The 21,862-nt window shown below is 42.2% G+C and overlaps 1 protein-coding gene across 1 annotated transcript in view; it reads left to right on the top strand.

Moving 5' to 3' along the window:
• The window catches only part of foxj3 (forkhead box J3), a 116,544-nt gene that overhangs the window by 81,165 nt on the left and 13,517 nt on the right, over nucleotides 1-21,862 (top strand). Inside the window, exons 4-7 of the mRNA XM_052075693.1 lie at nucleotides 2,114-2,197; nucleotides 5,443-5,544; nucleotides 13,246-13,374; nucleotides 19,040-19,211. Coding sequence (XP_051931653.1) covers nucleotides 2,114-2,197; nucleotides 5,443-5,544; nucleotides 13,246-13,374; nucleotides 19,040-19,211 — 487 coding nt within the window. The remainder of the gene's footprint in view (nucleotides 1-2,113; nucleotides 2,198-5,442; nucleotides 5,545-13,245; nucleotides 13,375-19,039; nucleotides 19,212-21,862) is intronic.

The following is a 21,862-nucleotide window of genomic DNA, read 5'->3' as shown; positions in this document are numbered from 1 at the left end:
CAAAAGTTAACAACAATGGTGGGTACACCACAACAAAAAATTTAAACGTCTCAGTAACTTGTCATGTGCCCTCGAGCATCAATTACAGCTTGACGACGACGTCTCATGCTTTTCACACATCGACTCATTGCCTGCTGAAGCACGGCATCTCTCAGGTCATTGAGTTTCTGGGGTGCAGAATTTCAAGCCTCTACATGGCGACTCAGCTGATCCCACAGGTTTTCAATACGATTCAGGGCTGCGGAAAGTGAAGGTCGTTCCATTTGAAGTACACCAGTCTCCCACAGCTATTCCCTGATAATGCGACCCCGATGAGCTGGAGCATTTGTCGTCCATGAAGATGAAATTAGGCCCGTGTTGTTCATGTACGGGCACAATCACTGGATTAATCATGTTATTCAGGTAATGCTCCCTGGCCAATGCAAGACGATACCGCCTGTGCTTGGAGGCGTGGCCAGGTACCCTTGCAGGTTGTCTCGCAAGCAGACCATGCTGGTGTTAACGGTTTCGAATGGTCTGACGTGATACTTAGGTGCCTCTCACCTCCCTTAAACGTGCCTGGTGTTAAGTGGCATTCATCATACGGTTTCTCTGGGCATTGTTCACAATGTAGCGGTCATCAGCATGGGACGGGGCCACTGGACATCCACTTCTGCAGCTTTTTGTGACTCTTTCAATCTCTCTGTATCTCTGTTGCAACCTGCTGATGACACACTGTGACACTCTAAGCTCGAGGGCCACCTCTGTCTGAGAAGGTCCTTTTTGAGGCATCACAATGGCAAGGGCCTGTTGGTCCATTGTTGGGTGTCGTCTTAGTCTCCATTTCTGAACCGCTTAATCCTCACTAGGGTCGCGGGGGGTGCTGGAGCCTATCCCAGCCGTCTTTGGGCAGTAGGCGGGGGACACCCTGGATCAGTTGCCAGCCAATCGCAGGGCACACAGAGACGAACAACCATCCACGCTCACATTCACACCTAGGGACAATTTAGAGCGTCCAATCAGCCTACCATGCATGATTTTGGAACGTGGGAGGAAACCGGAGCACCCGGAGAAAACCCACGCAGGCCCGGGGAGAACATGCAAACTCCACACAGGGAGGCCGGAGCTGGAATCGAACCCGGTACCTCTGCACTGTGAAGCCGACGTGCTAACCACTGGACTACCGGGCCGCCTCGTCTTAGTCTCATGATGTCAAAATGTGAACAGCATGATGAGGACGGCTGTTTAAACACCAGCTCTAATTGAACCAGGACATTTATTGGTCAATTCAAGGATCAAACACATGAATATTTCCGTTAAGCTTCACGTTAGAAAACAGCACCTTGTACAAAAAGTACTGAAACATTTAACAGTTGGACATGTGCATTCAAAAGTTTAAAAAAAAAGGTCACATTCAAAGGTTTGAATGCATTTTAGGCTTGTCCTGAAGTTTTACGTGAAAGCCAAATATCCCTAACCTTTTGTGAGTAATGTATATATAAATACAAGACATTTTTATTTTAGAGCTCTCGTCAGTGCTAATGCTAGCAGTCAATGTAGAATCCCATTGATGGGTTACTAGAAAATTAGCATTGAGTTCCTCATATAATGAACATTCACACACAAATGCTCTCAGACAGGTCAATATAACTACAATACTCAAAAGAAAATATTCTTCCTAAGCTGTGAAAAAAATGAATTACGACTTATTTCCTTTACTCTTAATGTAATCGTGTACTCCAAGCATGCACAGTACCACACTGCCTTCTAAAGGCCAAGACGCACAAAGTAATAACAGCCGGTATTTATTTATATGTATTTATATAATCACTAATTTTAAAAATATATTATTAGTTTTACTTGGTTCATAATTTTTGTTTTGTTGTTCTTTTAAATTAGATTTAAAGTTGAGTGGTATGAGTTGAATAAATAGGTTTTGAAACATTGACAGTGAATCATTGTGTTAATTAATCGTGATCTTATTATCAATCCAACTACTCATGATTATTAATAACATAATCACTCAGCCCTAGCTTGGTATTCTTGAGACATGTCAGAGAGCACTCTGAGGCAAGTGCAATGTTTTTTTTCCTGTTTTTTTTAATGTGCTGACAGTGCTCTCCTTCCCCCGCAGGGCTCTTACTGGGCTATTGACACCAACCCAAAAGAGGACGCCTTGCCAACACGGCCCAAGAAGAGGCCACGGTCCGGAGAGCGGGTGAGTGTTATGCGGGGGGAAAAACAAAAAAACTCTTCATCATCTTGTACTCTACGCCAGTGTTCCCTACATTTATTGAGTCGAGCCACAGATCACACAATAAAGACATCTCATGTCACAACACCACATGTACCAGTAACGAAAGGCACCACTTTATTTGAATAGCATATTTACAAGTACAGCATTTAAAATGCATGAAAACACAAAAGGGTTAAACGGTTAAACCAATGAAGAAGAAGTGCGTGCCATCCATCTGGTGCACTTAGGTGGAACAGAGAGAAAGTTCTAAGTTCCTTTACAGAAATGACCAGACGACTCAGTACAACTCTTGCATGCTAACCCAATTAAACACCTCCGGTTGGATATGTAGTGTACAAGTAAAGGAGTTCCCTTCCTTTTGGCATGCTATTGCGCCAGTGTTAGGCATCGCACTCAAGTCGCAATCAGGCAAGTAAAATATTAATGGGCTATGGCAATAATGAGCCCGCTAAAATGATAAAGTAGTCCAAAGAGGTTGGTCCACGGTAATGCACGCACTGCAAGAGAGCATTAGTTTGTCCCACTTACGTTGTATGAAGATTGAATGGAGGTGAATGTAACGATCAACGATACTGATTTGGGGTAGCATCAAATGCAAATAAGCATTGCCAATGCACTGCTGTAGGGGCAGTTTTGCACATTACACTACATTAAAATGGACACAAAAACAGTTACTCCTTGTTTTTCTTCTTTTAAATAAATAAATAAAAATTGATGAAGTATTGTGAAACATTTTTCAGCCTATCCCTACTAAGTCACTGTTTAAAAAGGCATTTTGTTGAATCGATATATTGACAAGTTTATTTGACTTTCATAGTTGCGCTTAAAAATAAATTAACTTATAATTATACTTGAGTTTTTTTTCTTATTTTAAACACCAAAAAGGGGAAAGAGAAAATGAAAAAAAAACCAATTCATTATGCATTGATACAGACTAATATGACATACTTACATCGTGATCTCCTTTTCAGTCCTATCGCCCAACATAACCAAAATTTGCAAAACTGCAAATTGCCTTTGAGTTCACTGCCCATAAAGCACTTGGATCCCACATTTCTGCTCATTCAAAGCACAGTAATAAATCTAATTTTTAAATAACATTGGCACATCGAAGCCTCCCTCTTGCACATACATCCATTTTGCCGTTAAGATCCATCCTGAGCTCACATATTAGCTCGCATTAGATTGCAAGTAGACCTAATGAAGTGTCCTGTGACTGTATATGGCAAGTATTCTTTTCCTTCTGTCTCTTCCGTTTCGATGGAGAAAGACTGCTTCTGGCAGTCTTTCTCCATCGTTCTTCTACACACACAAACACACACACACACACACACACACACACACACACACACACACACACACTTTATGTGACTGCCTCACTATTCTGTCATGAAGCGGGCACATTATTAATAAACGGTACCCCGGGTAGCCTTTCCACACGTTATAACCTGACCATCCCTCTTTTAAAAAAAATACATTTTTTTTAATGAACACATTTAATGGAGAGCACTACTCTGAGCTTTTGGGTTTTTAAATTAGGGATGGTCCAGTGTTACACACAGGCTTTTCGTGAAGTTGCTCACATGTGATCTGGCCTCCGGGCATCCCAGCGCTGCGGCCTCGGGATGGCTTCCCTCACCATGTGGCTGACCGCAGTCCACTGGGAAGGGGAGGTTCCACCAAGCCGGAGTTTCGGGGGCAGATTTGTGCACATGCTACTCCCATTGTCTCCACCACACATTATTCTTCTTCTTATTATTATTTTAAAAGCCATTTAAAAAAAGATGTATTTTATAAATATTAACATTTTTTTAATTGTCTAGCAATCATCTATATTACATGTGCAAATACATGTGCCGGGCACAAATTGACACATTAAAAATAAATTCGAAAACGTTTCCAAAATATGTTGATCGAAAAGGAATTGTCGTATTTTTAATATAACACATTTCCCAGCCACACGTTATTTCCTTCGATTGACTGGCAACCAGTTCAGTGTGTAACCCGCCTCTTGCCCAAAGACGGCTGGGATATGCTCCCCCCGTGACCCCGGTGATGTTTAGCGGTACAGAGAATGGAGAGAAGGATATATTTTTATTTTAAAAACAAATTAAATGAAGCACTAAAACATATTGTAGGCATGTATTTATTTGTATGATTTTTGTCATTGTTTAATTTAATGAGAGAGAGAGAGATTGATCCTTGATATATTTTATTGTTGTATTTAGTTGACAAATCATAAATCCAAATATATGTCCTTGTAGCATGTTAATAGAGTTTCACAAATACATGTTGAAAAATATATTCTTAATATATTTTCATAAGTGGTAGTTTTCAATAAAAAATGTTGATTCGATATATACAAATACATTTTGACAATATCAATATTTTTCCATTTGAATATACCGTATATATGATTTCTGTATTTATCTTTCAATCTTATTTAGGAATAAATTTCATCTACGATAAAAATTAAAATACATTCGTATTTATAATAGCATTATGCCTGAATACAAGTATTGTAAATAATTTGGTCATGTTATCAATAATTTTTATTTAATTAAAATATTCAATAAAATATCCTTAATGTTTATCAATTGCACAAATACAAATTCAATTCATTCTTCATATTGCAGCATGTATATGCTACGTATGCTACATACAAGCACAGCAGAGACACCTCTGCTGTGCTTGTATGTAGGCACGGCACAAAAGAAAGTGACGCGTGTCGGTTCTGTCGTCCCTTCCCTCAATCGTCGAACAAGGAATTCCATTAAGAGTCTCAGACGGCACGAGTGGGAGTTTGGGAAATCTCATTTAGTGTTTATCATGAATTAAAAATGGTATTGTTGGCAGCCAATCCTCTTAGCGTAAGCACTTTTTCGGAGAGAGACTGCCGCGGCGGAGTTATCTTTGACGACAGCACACACAGCGGGCACGCATGGTGCGCTTCTTGATGACGATGATGATGTGCGTTTCTTTGGTGGGAGGCGAGGTTGGGGATGAAAGCCATCTCTTGTCCTCCCGCAAAGAAGCGCGCTTGAAATGTGACCTAAATAAAAGGTACGGTCTTCATTTTGCGGCAGGATGCGAATAAATGCCAAAAAATATCAACCAGCTTGTGTTTAATAATTGGATTAGGTTGGATTTATTTATTTCTTCCCTCTCTCTGTCTCCGCATCCTACGTCCAACCCACCCCCCACAGGCTTCAACGCCATACAGCTTGGAGTCGGAGTCTTTGGGGATGGAGTGTATGATCTCTGGAAGTGCCTCTCCAACGCTGGCAATCAACACTGTGACTAACAAGGTACTAGAGGCGGCCCTCCAGCCTCCAGCTCCCCCAACACGCACCTGGCTCCGTGGTTGCACCCTGACCCCGCCCACTTCGTCAACCTCCTACTGAACAGTTTCCCCGTGGAGAGAGAAGCACTCCACACCCTCACATGCCTAAAGCTTATCCACAACCCACACCAAAATACACCAGGAGGTGCACGTCGGAAACTCATTCTTGCACAACTGGCTACTGTTGTTGAGCTCGGCAACATGATGCCCGCATGGGTGCTTGCAATATAAAACCTGGCCATCTGATATACTGTACACTATACACACACACACACACACACACACACACACACTTGTAAGATATTCCCACACAGCGGACCTGCTTAGGCATGGTATCAGACTAAAGGCCCACAGGCCCCCGGTCCTTGACGTCGTCATACCGAGAAACCTTTTTAGATTTTGTCCACTCATCCGTAAAAATACAACGCTTGCAACGATTGAACATTTTAAAATAAATGATGCAACCGATTACTTCATCGATTAGTCGGACAAAAATTGCTTTGGATTTATTAAACAACATAACGCATACTGGAGATGCAGGTTTTATACAGTATTTGTCTATTTCACACTGTGACTGAGTGTGTGTGTGCGTGTGTGTGTGTGTGTGTGTGTGTGTGTGTGTGTGTGTGTGTGTGTGTGCGTGTGTGTGCGTGTGTGTGGCTTTAAAAGAAAGGCCTGGTGAATGATGTGGAAGTCAGCGAATGACAGTGTAGGGTTGGCTCTCTTGATTGAGTAATCGTCTGCAGATTGTTGATAGCCTGAGCCTTGTTTTTGGCCGCAGCGGTTCATAAACGAATGTGCTTATCCAGTGATTTTGTTTCCGTTTGTTCATTAAAGCGATTGAAAGTGCACAATACCTTCTTCCAAGCAGCCATAGACTATATTGAATTAGCTAACATTAAGGGTGTGCATCTCTCTAATAAAAGACAATTTGATATGTATCGTGATACCTGGGGTGCGATATGATTAAAGGACGGGTTATTTTTGAAGTGGAACGATTCAATTCAAGTTGATTTAGTGGGATTACAATTCCATTCGTTGTGGTACGGCTGGCTCAGTTATAGAGAGTATGATGAATGAATTTCTTGTTGTGAATTTACCATATGAATGTGATCCGAGTGAGGAGAAGCAGTTTAGAATATGGATGATTGGGTGAATCTGTCAGTACACTGAAAAAAAGTCCTTCACTTTTGGCCGCACATGAAAAAGTAATTACAATGGAACCAAAGAACTTTTTTTTTTTTGGTGTAGGTTAGTTTAAATGTGTTATTCCCTTCAAGGATAGCTCTCTCCAGTCAAAGATGAATTGATGCATATCTCTAAAGTGGAACGATTCGATTCAATACACTCACATCTTTTTAATCAAAACTGATGTTCCGATTCAAAACTTTTTTTGGGGGGGGGGGGCTACACCCCGAGCTAACACCAAGTCTTTACATTGTTTTTGTCAATCGTAAACGTGATGTTGTTTTGAATTTGTTGGTTCAGTTTTTCCTGAGACACGTTGCACTTCATCTTTAAATCTCTAAGTGTCAGATGGTTAAACAAATGTGGACATTGTCTGCGTTATACGCGCTCTTTCCGTCATGCTTGCTCCCATCGCGCCAACATATTTCTTCTTGACTAGGCCCATGAGGGTAACCCAGCTGACATTGGATGAAAGGCAGGGATTTGAAGTCTCATGGAAGTACCGGTAGTTAACCGAGGATTGTACGGGGGGAACGGATTGGCAACACCAAGGTGGTCGCACGACAAAATAAATAAATGACATTAAAATATGATGACACGTTGGATATACCACACGGTTGTTGTGGGCACAAACTAGATGACATAAGGTTGCACTTTTTATTCGGTTTAAAAAAGTCCTCGCACATCTGGGAGTAATGCTGCGGGGAAGGTGAGCTATTTCGCCGCGAGTGTGCCATTCACTCTGAAATTGAAATAGGCTTTTTAACCTTAAGCTCTCATCCTCCGGGCCCAATGGGGGCAGCTCTCAGGAGTACTTTTAAAAAGCCTGCAAGAGTCACTTATTCATTTGCAAGCGAGCATTACCCAAAAAAAGAAGAGCGTACAAGCATGCAATCCTGTGTGTGAATACGCTTGTGCGACAGGGGCCTCTTAAGCTCCTGAGTTGTGCGGCGAAGGGCACGGTGTCAGCGTGTGTTGTAACTTGTGCGCGCATGCACACAGAGTATGTTAGCAAGGGCTTCCACTTGTTTTGACAAGCACCACACATAAGCATACATGCACTTTTTCATGAATCTGTCTTCTTGTTGCGCCCTCATGACAGTTAAGATTCCCGGCCATCTGTCCTTCAGATGGCTGGACTGCCAAAGCTTAACTCTAAACAAGATTAATTATCCTAAATCACGTCAAGATATGCTTGCTCTTTGTCTGGCAAGATATTTCCTCTTACACGGCAATTTTTGTCGTATTCTGCTAGCTGAGAGTATTTTTTATTCAAGGTATTATTATTGAGAGGTTGTTACTGGTTATGAGCAAGTTCAGCTTAAATGGTTTAAAATGCCGTATTCTATGGTATAAATAGTGTAATATTATGGCAGTGGTGTAGGTTTGCCAAGTCAAATGTTTCAATTCTGTTGGCAGATTTGACATAAAGTTCCCGTATATTGTTACCGTGCTGGTCCACTTCTTCTCTTCAGCGGGATGTCGAACATGAGCGGCACCTCGTCCATGTTGGTCATGTCGATGGAATGTATACGTTTGTCGGCGATCTTATTGTCGCATTTCAAAATGCAAAGTGTGCTTGTCCCTCATCGCTTGCTGTAGCCTAAGTCGGTATTTAGGACTATGGAGGTTGGTTGAGAGACCAGTCGGCCAGGTGAGGCCAGTCGAGCGGCAAAATAAAGAATTAAAATCTCCAAGAAAGCATCTTTTTTTAATCTAACGCAGAATATTTGACTTTTTACTGCAATAGGAGCGGAAGATGACTAGCTTTTCCTTGTAATCTGCCGGATGTTGCTGTGCCGCCTTCGTCCTTGCCCGGATGGATAGATGGCGCAGTTTTTATAAAACCAAAGCACCAAGCACCATGGATTAGTTGATCTTGAATTCTCTCGTGGCTGTTCGATTCCCATGGTCCTCTGGCTATCTGATAGCTTGCAGTTTTAACTGTGGTTCATAAGTGTGTCTCTTCGGAGGGGCCATTTTGTTGTTTTGCACAATGCACCTCCCGGCACCTACTGGGGGTGTGCCTTTCATGCCCACCCTTCCCACTTTGTCTGCATGCTCTTCTTAGTTATGTCAGTCAGCCTTTAATCTATACAAGCAACGTGTCGGCACAGCATCAGTCTGTCAAGCGGACCACTCATCATCGAGTGGACTCTTACCGGGCGGCGCGGTTTTGCTCATGCCCAAAATATCAGGAAAACTGAAATGGTGAAAAATAGTTTAATGTTATACTTTGTAGCTCCACAGTTGATGACTGCATAGTTCCTAGTATTTCAACAGTTACCTTCAAACTTAGTATCTCCTCCTCCTCTTCCAAGCCGCTTGATCCTCACTAGGGTCGCGGGGGGCGCTGGAGCCTATCCCAGCTGTCTTCGGGCAGTAGGCGGGGGACACCCTGAATCGGTTGCCAGCCAATCGCAGGGCACACAGAGACAAACAACCATTCGCACTCACACTCACACCTAGGGACAATTTAGAGTGTTCAATCAGCCTGCCACGCATGTTTTTTTTGGAATGTGGGAGGAAACCGGAGCACCCGGAGAAAACCCACGCAGGCCCGGGGAGAACATGCAAACTCCACACAGGGAGGCCGGAGCTGGAATCGAACCCGGTACCTCTGCACTGTGAAGCCGACGTGCTAACCACTGGACTACCGGGCCGCCCACTTAGTATCTCATGTATTTAAAAACAAATGTCTCAATTCATGTTACTGTTATAATTTTGTAATATACAGTACTAGCTGGTTCGCCGCCCTCCGGGCGGCTCATCAGCTAGTTCCTGCGGAAGGCTGGTAAGGTGGGCCTTCGGCCCACAAAAGTGTTGTTGCTTAGTTCAACTTTTTGTTCATCTTCATTGCTTATCGCGAAAATAAAGAGATGTTTAGCTCTACTAAATAACTAACAATTTCATTGCAATGCTTGTGGGTAGACAACATTTTTTCGCTAAGATGCCCGCGCGATCGTAGTGAGCCACTGCCTGAGCGGCGCAGTGGCGGCGCGCAGTGGCGGCGCGCAGCGGCGCGGTGAAGTAGGTACGTTTTGAAAAGGGACAGATGGAAGGACAGACCGCGTGCGGGACGACGTGCAATATATATATAGATATCATTTGAAATCATCACAAATTGCATTACTTATTAAAATGCTTGTTTTAAGACCAGTTCTTGCAGTTAATAGCTGGTGGAAATGGGCAACAAGGATACATTTTTTTGTTCCTGCCAGCATGATAAAGGCTGCAGTAGACATGGACGTGCGCTGTGTAATAACCTTCCTTCTCACCGTCTCAACACTGTAAACACGCGCCAGGCAGGCCACGCCTCTTTCGGCACAGTGTGCCAAGCCACAGGAATTCCCTGTCTCCCCCCACCCACTTTCTATTCCAGTCGCTGTCCCTCATTCCCGCCTTCGCGGACAAACCAATGGCAGCCGCGGAAGGCACCAGCGAGAATCTCTATTCTTTTCCGCGGGCCGTCATGCATTCCACTCCCTCTTTTTTATTTTGTGTGTGTGTGTGCGTGCCTTTCTTTCATAAAGAGTCACATTTTTCTCGTCCACTGAAGTGGTCGACAGCATTGGCATGAACGTGATGAAGCTGTGGCACACAGGTGTGATGATGAAGGCTTGGAAGTCTGTTTGGCCTTTTCTTCCCCGTTCCTCTTTGCGCTGTACTTGCATTCCAAAGACACCTAATTCAGCTTTGATTTCCCAATGTCTCATGTTCTCAATCCAAAATACTTTTTGAACAAAAACTTATTACAGTGCTGAGAGGGGAAGACCTGTTTGCTTGCAAGCAAAAACAGGGTGTACACATTTCAATAACTGAGCCGAATTGGAGTATTTTTCGTTTTCAGATGTCATTAAAAGATTATTTTGAGTGATTATACTTTGGTTAACGAAATGATAGGAGTGATTTATTTATTTATTTTTTTACTTGATCTTGACTTGAAATGCTCAAGGCCTGACAGTCGGAAATGGTCATATCAGTTTACATGCATGCTTTTAATCGGGCCAAATTTGACAATTTCTCCCCCTCTTCACATCAAATTTAGCATGGACCCAATCCTTGAACATCTGTAAAAGATTTTCATGAGTGATTACCCTATGATGTGATAAGAGTCATCTTTTCTCTTTTTTTGTGGTTGCAAAATGGCCAAGACCAACAGTTGTAAATGTTTAAAATTGAGTACATGCATACTATTAATCAGGTTGAATTTCGAGCCGGGGTTTTTTCAACCCAAAGTGTGCAATTGCCCGATTATCAGATTTTCCCGGGTGACTACCCTGTGGTGTGTGAAGAGTAATTTTTCCAATAGTCCAGCCGAATTGTAACGTTTTTCAGATCACTTATTTGGATGCCCCTGAATGATTATACTGTGGTGTACGGTGTGTGAATACGTTTGTCCTCCCCGACTGTCTCAGAAAACAATCATCGTAATACCTCATTTGAAGCAGGGTACACACATACCGATAATTGGAAGGAATTTCAGCAACACACATACCGATAATTGGAATGAATTTCAACAATCGTAAATCGTGTTTAAAGGGGGTTTCCCAACGTAGCGATAATCAGATTGAATACTGTATTCTCCTGCCTCACACAGGTCAGTCTTGGTAGTGCGAAGTCTTGGTTTGGAGGAGGAGACTATCATACTATGGTTGTGTGCCTGCCGATGTTGGCGTCGTGGAAGCGCTTGCGCAAGCTCGCGTGTGCCTCCGTGTCATCCTTTTTTCATGCAGAAATGTGCGCGCCACATGTATGCGAGACCATGTTGCGTTCTCTGGGGTCTGCCTAAAACCACAAAGCGGCAAGGTATTAAAATAATCACACTTTACGGGTGAGCGGCGTAAAAATAGATTGCGGCGGGCGACTTTTACGACTTCACTGTGCATAACATTTATGTTTCTGTGGCACCCTGTTTTTGATTAGCATGGCGAGGCTGATTTTCATCGAGTTCCCCTTCACGCTAATGAACACGGGATCCGAGCCCACACTGAGCGAAGGGAGGCTACAGTCCCCTAATGAGCTCCTCTCTCTATCCTCCTCTCCCTCTGTTCCTTGAACCTTGTTGCGCTTAGCATCTAAGCTTCATCTCTCTTCCTTTTTTTCTTCTCCCCCATCATGATTTTTCTATTCACCGGCGAGCATATTAAAAGCGTATAATGATGGGGCTGGCCTGCTTTCTAACCAGTATTGTGGTCAGCCCGGCCAATCTGTTGCCTCTTCCTTTGTGGCCTCCGTGGCTTGACGAGAAGACAAGAGAGGCTTCAGTGTTGCGCCAGCCCAGGCTCCTCGCCTCCAGGCTATGGCCTCTGCTGCCCCATTGTGCCCAGCACAGGGCCCGCTCTGTTCTGCTGGCTGATGAGCAGAACCCACCATGCTGCTCTCGATCACGGGTGGACACGCGTGCAATGCACACACACACACACACACATAAGCACACCGATCCAACGGAACGTTGTCAGTGCATCGATACCATTCCTTTCTCACACCAGTTAAACCCAGTCACTATTTTCCGGATACTTTCAAACTCAATATGTGCGTCGTACTTAATCCAGTGGAACCGCTGATGTTGAACACAATTTGGTCCAATTTTGTGCAGATTTCAAAGGACATTTTCTCATCGGTATAGAGAGACAATGGAGCCCTGAGATTCGAGTTGAATTCCTTCTGTGAACATGCTTGTAACGCAACACACCTCAGTTTTGTTCAATAAATGAATGGGAATGCCATTTATACATTCCAGGCCCTTAAAAACAAACAAATGGAATTGTTTTAATTTGGAAAAAAAAACATTATGCAATTGTTTTACCTCTATGTGTAATGTATTAGTGTATGTATTTAATGTGTCATTACTTTGGGAATGTTTGTGTGGAAGACACTAATGCTTTCACACCAAATGAGATCCAGTCATGTCACAATGACCGACACGCACAATGACCGAGTTTCTACAACTTTTGAAGCATGGTTTACGCATAACTGAGAATGAGTTTGAGTTCAAGTTTGTTGGAGGATGATTAAGATTGTCCCGCTGAAGTGCTTCGGCTGGTTGCTGCTGCTCTCATTGAAAAGGTCAGCGTCAGCGACGACTCCGAAAATCCTTTGTTGGCTGTCTCAAACGAATTCGCGGTCGGTGAGCAGATGCAGCTGACATCGCCACCAACGTGACCTTTACTGATGGGAATGTCTCAGTTGTCTTGAGACTGCATCCAACGAGAACCACTCCTCTCTCTCTCACACACACACGCACGCACGCACGCACAGACACACACACACACACACACACAAACACAGAAAAGGGAAAGTACTCTGCTATTTTGACATTGTCACGCACACGAACGCACATGCACACACCCACACCAGATTATCCCGGTGCGCTTCACACCAATCATCATTGGAATGCACCATAAGCAAGAATTGAAATGACAATGTCATTTGTGTGTACCAAAGCTCACCTGTTTGTGCGAATGTGTGTTTCAAGGTGGCACTCTACAACACGGACCAGGAAGGAAGCGACAGTCCGAGAAGCAGCCTTAATAACAGCCTCTCCGATCAGAGCCAGGCCTCCGTCAATCTCAACAGTGTGGGCAGCGTGCACAGCTACACCCCGGTAAGATTGGGCTGCACTGTTTTCTCTTTCTCTTTTTTTTTAGTTTTATTAAGGAGCCAGGAATGACTGGATCCAAAATACGGTTGACTGGAGTGGATAAATGAATGCCAATCCTGGCAGGGGCACATCGACCTTTAAATAATAAGCAGTTGCTGCAGCAGAAAGAGGAACAATAGCTGTGACTTTTGTGATGTTCACCGACACACACTAAAACATGTTTCCCTGCTTGAGCATTTTTTTCTCGCACAAATGTCCAAAAATTACTGTAAATATTATGTTCATAATTTTATTTGTTGGATTGTGTCACTATGCTATTCTAGCCAAATTAGATGAAAACTAATGACGGTTACACTTTAAAAAATAGCCTATTTTCATTCAACACAGCCAGCATGGTTGAAAAAGTTCCTTTTATATTGTGTTGGGATGGATGTGTGATTCACAATGCCATTTTCGATATATTGTGTTGCCAAAAATACATTTGTTTGGGGGTTTTTTTCTGATGCTTTTCTGTTCTCGGCAAATTTAAGTATCACAAATTAAATTTATGATTTTTTTTAAATGGTGTGCATTCATTCAACATAAAAAAATAAATGGCACAAAATGTCAAAATGATATATAAGAACTTGCCTGTAGGATGTATGCAACAGAGTCCTGGTTCAGTTGCGAGTTTTGAAGACTTTGTCAGACTGCACTATTCACCCTTTTAAAAGCAACACAATGAAGTGAGGTGCTTTGGAAACCTGCTGTGCGTATACATATTTTATTTAATGATAATAATGAGGGATTAGGGGGACTCAGCACATTGCAAAAAATAACCTACTTTGTCCCAGTGGGAAGGGTGTAATTTGCAAGCTGCATAATCTCCCCGCACCCCCTATGTGTTTTTTGGTCGTTGTTGTTTTTTTTTTTAATTCTACTTCATTCTCATTGCGTATTCAACAGCCGACTTGTATTGTTACCCGGCAAACTAATGCCGCCTCGAGTAGCTATGAAAGTCACACACAGAAAAATTGATACAAAGCTAATAATCTCCTTTTTGATTGTAACTGTCAGAGAGCAAGTCAATTAAAAATTTTGATTCTCACACTTTCCATCCATTTTGAGGTGGTCATCCATGTGGGTTTCGTGAAAAGAAAATCACTGCCTACCTTCGTCGAGACCTGACGCGGAGGCATGGGACGCACTTTTGCAGCATGTTAACTATCGCGGCTCACGCGCACTGTTTTAAAATGCTTCTCTCGGCCCTCCAGATTCCCATTCTTTGCCAGAGCCCTCGTTGAATTGTACATGAAACAAACTCTGACTGAGAATAATAATAACAATAAAAGATTTAGCGCAACCGCTCTGTTCGCAAGCTGCAACTGCAGAGTGCTGACCGCTAACAACTCAGGTTAAAGGTGACATGCTTTTTAAATTTTTTACATACTTTTTGTGAAAGTGACACTAATAGAATGCAGTGTGCACTAACACAAGAATATATCATATTAATTACATGCACATAGACACACAAACGTTTTGGGGAGGGTTTTTTTTCCCCCTCTACACCCTGTGAGCTACCGGTCGATCGCGATCGATGTATTGGGCACCCTTGCTCAAGGTCACATTGTTGTCCAATGGTATTGAACCAGATGACAAGAAGAATTATTACTTGTGTTCATTCAGTGTTGTGTGTATATTGTGAAGGCAGGTGTAGGTGGTAGTTTGTTGCCATTTTGTCATCCTATGAGTAGGGTAGATATTTTGTAGTTTCATAAAGTTGACAGTAAATTTTTGCTAGTGAATGTGGATTTCTCCAGACAAACTTTCTCCTGACATTCACCAACAGTTTTAATGTTTTTTTTTTCATCCCTTCATTGCGACAATAATTGGGGGCACCATTAAAACTGTTGTCAAACATCTGGCGAATGTCTCTGCAACCATAAACGAACTCTAAACACGAAAAATCAAATTCCGCTGCCTTCGCAAATATCACCGCGTAGTGGATGGCAGTCTTAAGGTATCATATTCAGACATAAAAAAATAAACATTGTTTTGTCATAAGTAGATGTCAATGCAAAAACTGTAGCTCTTTTGCCCACGTCCAGGGGCATTGCAATATCATTGAGGCTTTTTTACCTCCACATCACTGGAGGGACAGCACATCTGAAGCTTTCTCATTCCTCGAATTGTAGCAAAGAGATGGCCACCTGGGGAGAGTTTGTTACAGACATACAGAAAAACAGGAAGATAGTCATCAGTAACTCACAGCATGATTAGTCATTTTTTGCTTTAGATAAATAATGTCTGCTTTTGATTATTGTTACATTATCTTTCTACATTGGTTGCACCATCATTTGTGTTCAAATATCTATCAAGCATGACAACACTGTTATGCCGTTTGCTAGCCCCCATCTATGGTGTTTACCATTATGTGGTAGTCGACTTCAAGGCCACGTTACGTAGTTGTTTTAAATACACAACATGACATCGTAAACTTGATCGCAAAAGCCCGAGAAAGGTCTTCCATTGCCTTAAACCTGCAGATACCCTGGTCACTCTCTCTTTGATCCACTCTTGTGGCTTAGAAATCCAAATGAAACTGTAGCATTCACGGAGCGTGGATGCTATCCCACATTTCATCTGATCAGAACGCCTCGGGACGATGCGTTCAAAGAAGCCAGAGGTGGAGAGAGCGTTTCAGGGTGGACACGCTCCTCAGCTCTGAGCTCAGGAAGTGCGTAAAGGCAAAGGGAGTGATTGTACCCGCACGCTTCTGGATGGCAGACAAAGAAACTGCTCTCCCTCTGATGCCCTCCCACCAGAGATGCCCATCTCTTTGGTGTGGTCCTCCCATGTTCCCTTGCTCCAGGCACTGGCCATCGATCGGCATACCCTGATGGATGTGCTCGCTGGCTGTCTCGCGCGCTCTTGCGGAAAACACTCCAGTTTTATCACCTCTTATGCGAGGCACAGCAGGAGGAAGGTGTGAGCATAATGTACTGTGTTTATATATACTACATACACAGCACCTAGCGTCAAATAAATTGTTTTTTTCTCAATAATAGAGGATCAAAAAAATTACAAACAGCCTACCTTTAATTAAACTGCATTTATCCAGTGGGGGGTGGGGGGGATTACATTAAGAAATAATTTAACATCAAAACCTGTGTGCCACAATTATTAGCACTCCTGCGGCCCTATTTTGGTTTACTGGTTTCCTCTGCATAAATCTAGACTGGCGTTTTTGGGGCCGTGTTGTACCTCTCTGGGCATTCCAGGTCATGGAGCTGCCTCGCCACCAACTCATCTGACAATTTGGTAACAGAAAGTAGTCTGGACTCAAAATGAACGCATCGTCATTTTCGTGCCGGGGCTATGGCCTAGTTGAGCGTATTTTGGTAAACATGCTATGCTTCACTGGGCGATAATGCCTCTCCCACAAGCGTATCTGCAGATTTGGTTACCAAAGGTCAACTACATTTTAGAAGCAGAAAAAGTAGGCCTAACTTGTGGCGCAGGTGGTGTGAGGCAATTTTGGTGTATTTAAGGGCGGCAGACAATTTTAGCACTCCGCAGATGTGTGTGGTTGATTTCATTCTTAAATATGACACCAGCATGGACAGTCCCTGGGGGAATTGTTGGGTTGCACGCAGACGCACGATCGGAAGAGCAAGTTGGTTTCCAATTGCCCATGTTCAATGTATGGCTCACTACATCATCCGCAAGGGAAGATCTTGCAGTTTACGCGCCAATATTATGCGCGGATCCCAGCGACTCTATTTATTTATCCACGTGGCACTGAAGGATGCCGCTTGGATTGCCCGGGAATTGGCAGCATGAAACCCTAATCGGAATACCCCGAAGATATACAGTAGATGTTTGTATGCGACCGCAAGTCTAGCACTAGTCCGTAGTGGACACAAGTTAAGTTTCATAAGTTTTTTCACAGCACCTCTGAGAGGATGACTACCTTAGATGCCAATTTGTGGCTAGTGGGAATGCCACTCGCCGTTTTCCATCCAGCATCTAACATTCAAGTGCCCGAACGAAAGAGCGGCTCATTTGTACAAGCTGTTGTTATTGATTTTCTTTTAAATACATTTTGTTCAGCCACCTGAGCATTGGATGAAGTGTCGATGACAATCAACCTCATGATGTTGCCTGTGGGTGTGAGGCAAGATGTCAAGAATTAACCCGTTACATCATAAATATACTCGGCCAGTGCTGGTTCTGGTGGGGCCACCACAACGTGTTTTTGAGCCACCACCCAAAAAAGAATTTATTTCTGATTTTTTTTTTCAAGAAATCTAACTAAAGTGTACGAACACAAATACAGTATGTAAAATCTGTAAGATGTCAATCCAGTGATAATTTTGCAGTTTACCACCAGCGAGTCCCAGGGACTCGCTGATCAGAAAACGATGAGTCCCATTATGCATTTCGAGAGTCACAAATTTTGAATTCTGAAATGGTCTACTTATTCAATTGCATATGATAATAACACAAACAACAAAATATACATACAATTATAAATAAATGCTGCAAAAATTTAAATAATTCAGTAGCAGGCCTGAGGATTTCGGAAATTCACGGTAACCGTTTTTCCGTTCCATCTGGATTACCCAATGGGAAACCACGGTAACTAATTTTGGGTTCCGTAAACTTTCATCATGAGGAACCCATTTTTCTATTTTGACTGATATTCATAATCAAGAATTCTGGAACTCAAAAGTACAATGTTTCAAGGGTAAATGTTTGAAAACTATGCATTAACAATGAACATTACATCAGCAGCTGTGTACTCCATGTTTATTCAATAAAATAAATGGATCAAATTATGTTGTACTCATATGGCATCATGAATACAACATATCATACAATCTGAGTATTTTTTCAATCTCACACTGCAAACATTAATTTACTGGAAATCATTAATGCAGGTAAGTATTGATGTGGCTTGACATCCTCTTCCCAAGACGATGCATGTGTAATCAATGATCAATTTGACAAAAGAATCTAACACACGTCATTAGTTCTACCAGCAGTTAACATTACTAAACGTTGTGACGAATGTTTTATTCCTCAAGTTACCATGCTACAACCAGTAAATTATAGAATAACCAATACTGTTTCATAATATTTTTCATAGCGATTAGCCTATACAGTGATCCCTCGCTATTTCACGTTTCGTTTATTGCAGCTTTAGTGCATCGCAGATTTTTTCAAACATTCATTATATATATATATATATATATATATATATATATATATATATATATTTTAAGAGGCTCAGACGAACCCCTGCGACAGATACACCGAACCCAGGTTAAAAACCACTGCTCCAGACAGTAGCAAACGTTCTGAAGTTTCCAACTTATTTTTCATTTGCTTGTATTAAAAATATTTTGTGAACAATTCCACTGTGGCTTTTGGGGCTTCAATGACCAGATAAGTGCAGTAAGCGTAATGAGCGTGTTTCATCATTGCATTGAGATGCTCGTCGGCACCATACACAAATTCCTCTGTGGACTGCGCGCCCTCCACCAGTGAAACTTTAGCTTCGTTTGTTGTTTACTTTTGCAAATGAATAGTTGGGCGTGACCTTAGGCGGGGATCGATGAGGATTCACCATGGCATGTTTTTGACTTTTTTCCTTAACTTTATAATTGTCCTTCCTGCCCACCAGGTGACCAGTCATCCCGAACCTGTGTCCCAGTCCCTGAGCCTCCAGCAGCCCCAGTCCCAGTACAACATGCCCGACAGAGACAAGCAGCTCATGTTCTCTGAATTTGAAGATCTCAGTGCCTCCTTCCGCAGCCTTTACAAGACCGTTTTTGAGCAGTCCTTTAGCCAGCAAGGTGAGTGGCATTTCAACGCTTCTTTCCGTCAAAGACAGCAGGATATTGTTCAGTAGTCACAAATGTTGGACCTTTCAATATTTATGATAACAAATCCTCACAGATGCACACGGTCAGGTTTGGGTTCATGGAGATACTGTTTGTGGTGTGCTGTGTTGGTCATGTCAAGTACATCACATTATATATGCGCCATGAGATAACAAATTTTTCATTAGTATTTTCTAAATACATAATTTGTGGATGCCACTGGATTGTGTCGGCATTCCTCAAGAAAAGCCCGCTGAGTGTTCCTTTGCGTAAATGTCATCACACTGGAGAGCTTTTTTTGGGGCAGATTGATCTTTCAGTGGCACACTTGGACTGAGGATAGTAATAACAAGTAAATAAGACACTGTTTGACTTTAGTTTTTCATTCCCTTCTTGAAATGTACATTCTTGTGGATATAGCCTGGTTAAATTTTTCAAAATTATACAATGTTCCCCCATGGTTATTGACAACACACCTTCCCCCTAAACGGTTTATTTTCTATAGATGCCACATAATAGCGGCAAAGCACACTTTTGTCAAAGTGAAGCTCCTCAACTTATTTCAACTATTATATTGGCACCAAACTATGACTAAAACCAAAATAACAGGAATGCTTGCACCTTTGTGCACACAATGCTGTACAACCGCAACGAGGAAGCTGTGAGATTGTTTATTTGTCTCTTTTAATCAATCATTCTTTTTATAGCACATGATGTAATGTCAGCAATAGCAAAAAAGTAAACCTTGGGAAAGTTGTTTTACAAAAGAGCAAGCTGTAACTTATTTTCAGTATTCATGCATTGCCTTTGATGGCAACATTTCCCCAACTGACACAGCTAGCTAATACTGTATCTGTGGCTGGGCAGTACCACCTACATGCAAATGACGTCGCAGCGAGCACACAAAGCACTAGAGCTGTTAGCACAAGCCGTCTCCAGGACAAGTTTGAAGCAAACCGAACTCGATCAAAGGACTGACGTCTGACAAACACACTGATCCACTCGCCAAGTAGTTGCCGTGGAATGTAGACTACTACTGGTGAGAAAACGTTAGAAAACGCAATACAGATGGAAACGTGACAGAGCCTCAGTTTTCAACTGCCGTGCATAACCATTGAAAGCCAGTACTGTTCTGAAAAAAATGGCACTTCAACTTTTGGTCTGCTCAGTCCGAGCCACAGATGTTTTTAAACTGTTTTGTATTGAAATGCAATTAAATGCATTTTTTTCAGATTACAAATATTCACATCAGTGTCTTTGCTTTTACATTTAAATGGAAAAAAAAGTTGCATTTTAAGCCAAATAATGATTGCTGGAGTCTATCCTAGCTGACTTGGGGGCAGTAGGCAGGGTACACCCTGAACTGGTTGCTAGCCAATGGCAGGGTACACATCGACAAATGTATGTTTTCACAAATGCGTGATAACTCTCTGTCAAAATTCATTCGCATGCCTCGTAAAAGTTTTAATTGAGGCAAATGAAAAAGCCACAATTAAGGAACTTGTGCTTCATTTTTGTCAAATTGCGCGAAAAGCTTGCTGGCATCTGTTTCTCGTCAGCATTGAAATCTTTTCCCTATGCAGGCCACGTTTCATGCGGGAAGCGTGTCCAATCCCCCTTGTAATTCCGTTGTGTTGAGCTTCATCTGTCACTGTGATGGAGACATGCTCTACTGTAATATGTAGCAGCATAGTGAGTGTGTGGATGTGGAGCATGGCTTTGGGAAAAAAAAGCCCGGCAAAGAGTCCCACGAGTACAAAATGCAGTTTTGCTCCTAATCTGATTGACTGATAAACAAAGAGCATTTGACAAGCGGGTTATGAGAAAAGTCGTCTGAGCTTTCTGTGCATAACCTACTTTTCACCAATGAAATGCATTTCATGGTTTTCAAAGAGCTCCTCTCCCTTTAATCTATCATCTGTGTTTCATTAAGGTTGCTACCTTTTTTGTTTGTGTACATGTGCATCCAACCCCTCATCAGACAAGCTCCAGCAATTAAAAAGCATAAATAATCTAGTTGGAGAATTTCACACATGGGCCGCCGTGTCGATAGCGAGCTAATTCGCCAGCTTTGATAATAGGTAATGAGCTGGCATTGTTATTCTGCCGCTGCGTTTAATTGCTTTCTGTACTTCCCCACTTGGACAATGGTGGTTCTGATAAGAGAGATGCACCTTTGGCAACTGCAGTAGGTGTTTGCATGACGATTGCGGAAGCCTGAAGAGCATTTCACAGACAAGGTTTCGATGCACATATGGAAGAGGATGGAATATAACCTGAGAAATTTCCGGTTTTTGAAAAATTCACCAAGTGGAGACTTTTATTTGGAAAACGATTTGTTTGCCAGGTTGTTTTGTTAAACTCCGGATTTGTTGGTTTGCGCTGTACTGCTGTATCATGACTTCCGTGACCAAGCTCATAAATCAGTTTCATTAAATACCTTTAATCTACTTCATACCCCCAAAAACACCAACATTTTATGTTTTTAATACAGGAGTATTCTCCTGTACTGTAATATATAAAAACTTAATACAATATCAATAGATTTTTTTTTCGGGCAACCTATCTATTATTTGCTGAAAAATTCAAAAATTTATGTTATGTGCCTACCCTCCAAAAGTCTA

Source organism: Hippocampus zosterae, chromosome 9, assembly GCF_025434085.1.
Source record: "Hippocampus zosterae strain Florida chromosome 9, ASM2543408v3, whole genome shotgun sequence".
Taxonomy (NCBI): domain Eukaryota; kingdom Metazoa; phylum Chordata; class Actinopteri; order Syngnathiformes; family Syngnathidae; genus Hippocampus; species Hippocampus zosterae.
Note: the sequence above shows the minus strand (reverse complement) of the source record. Positions and strands in the feature narration are given on the sequence as shown.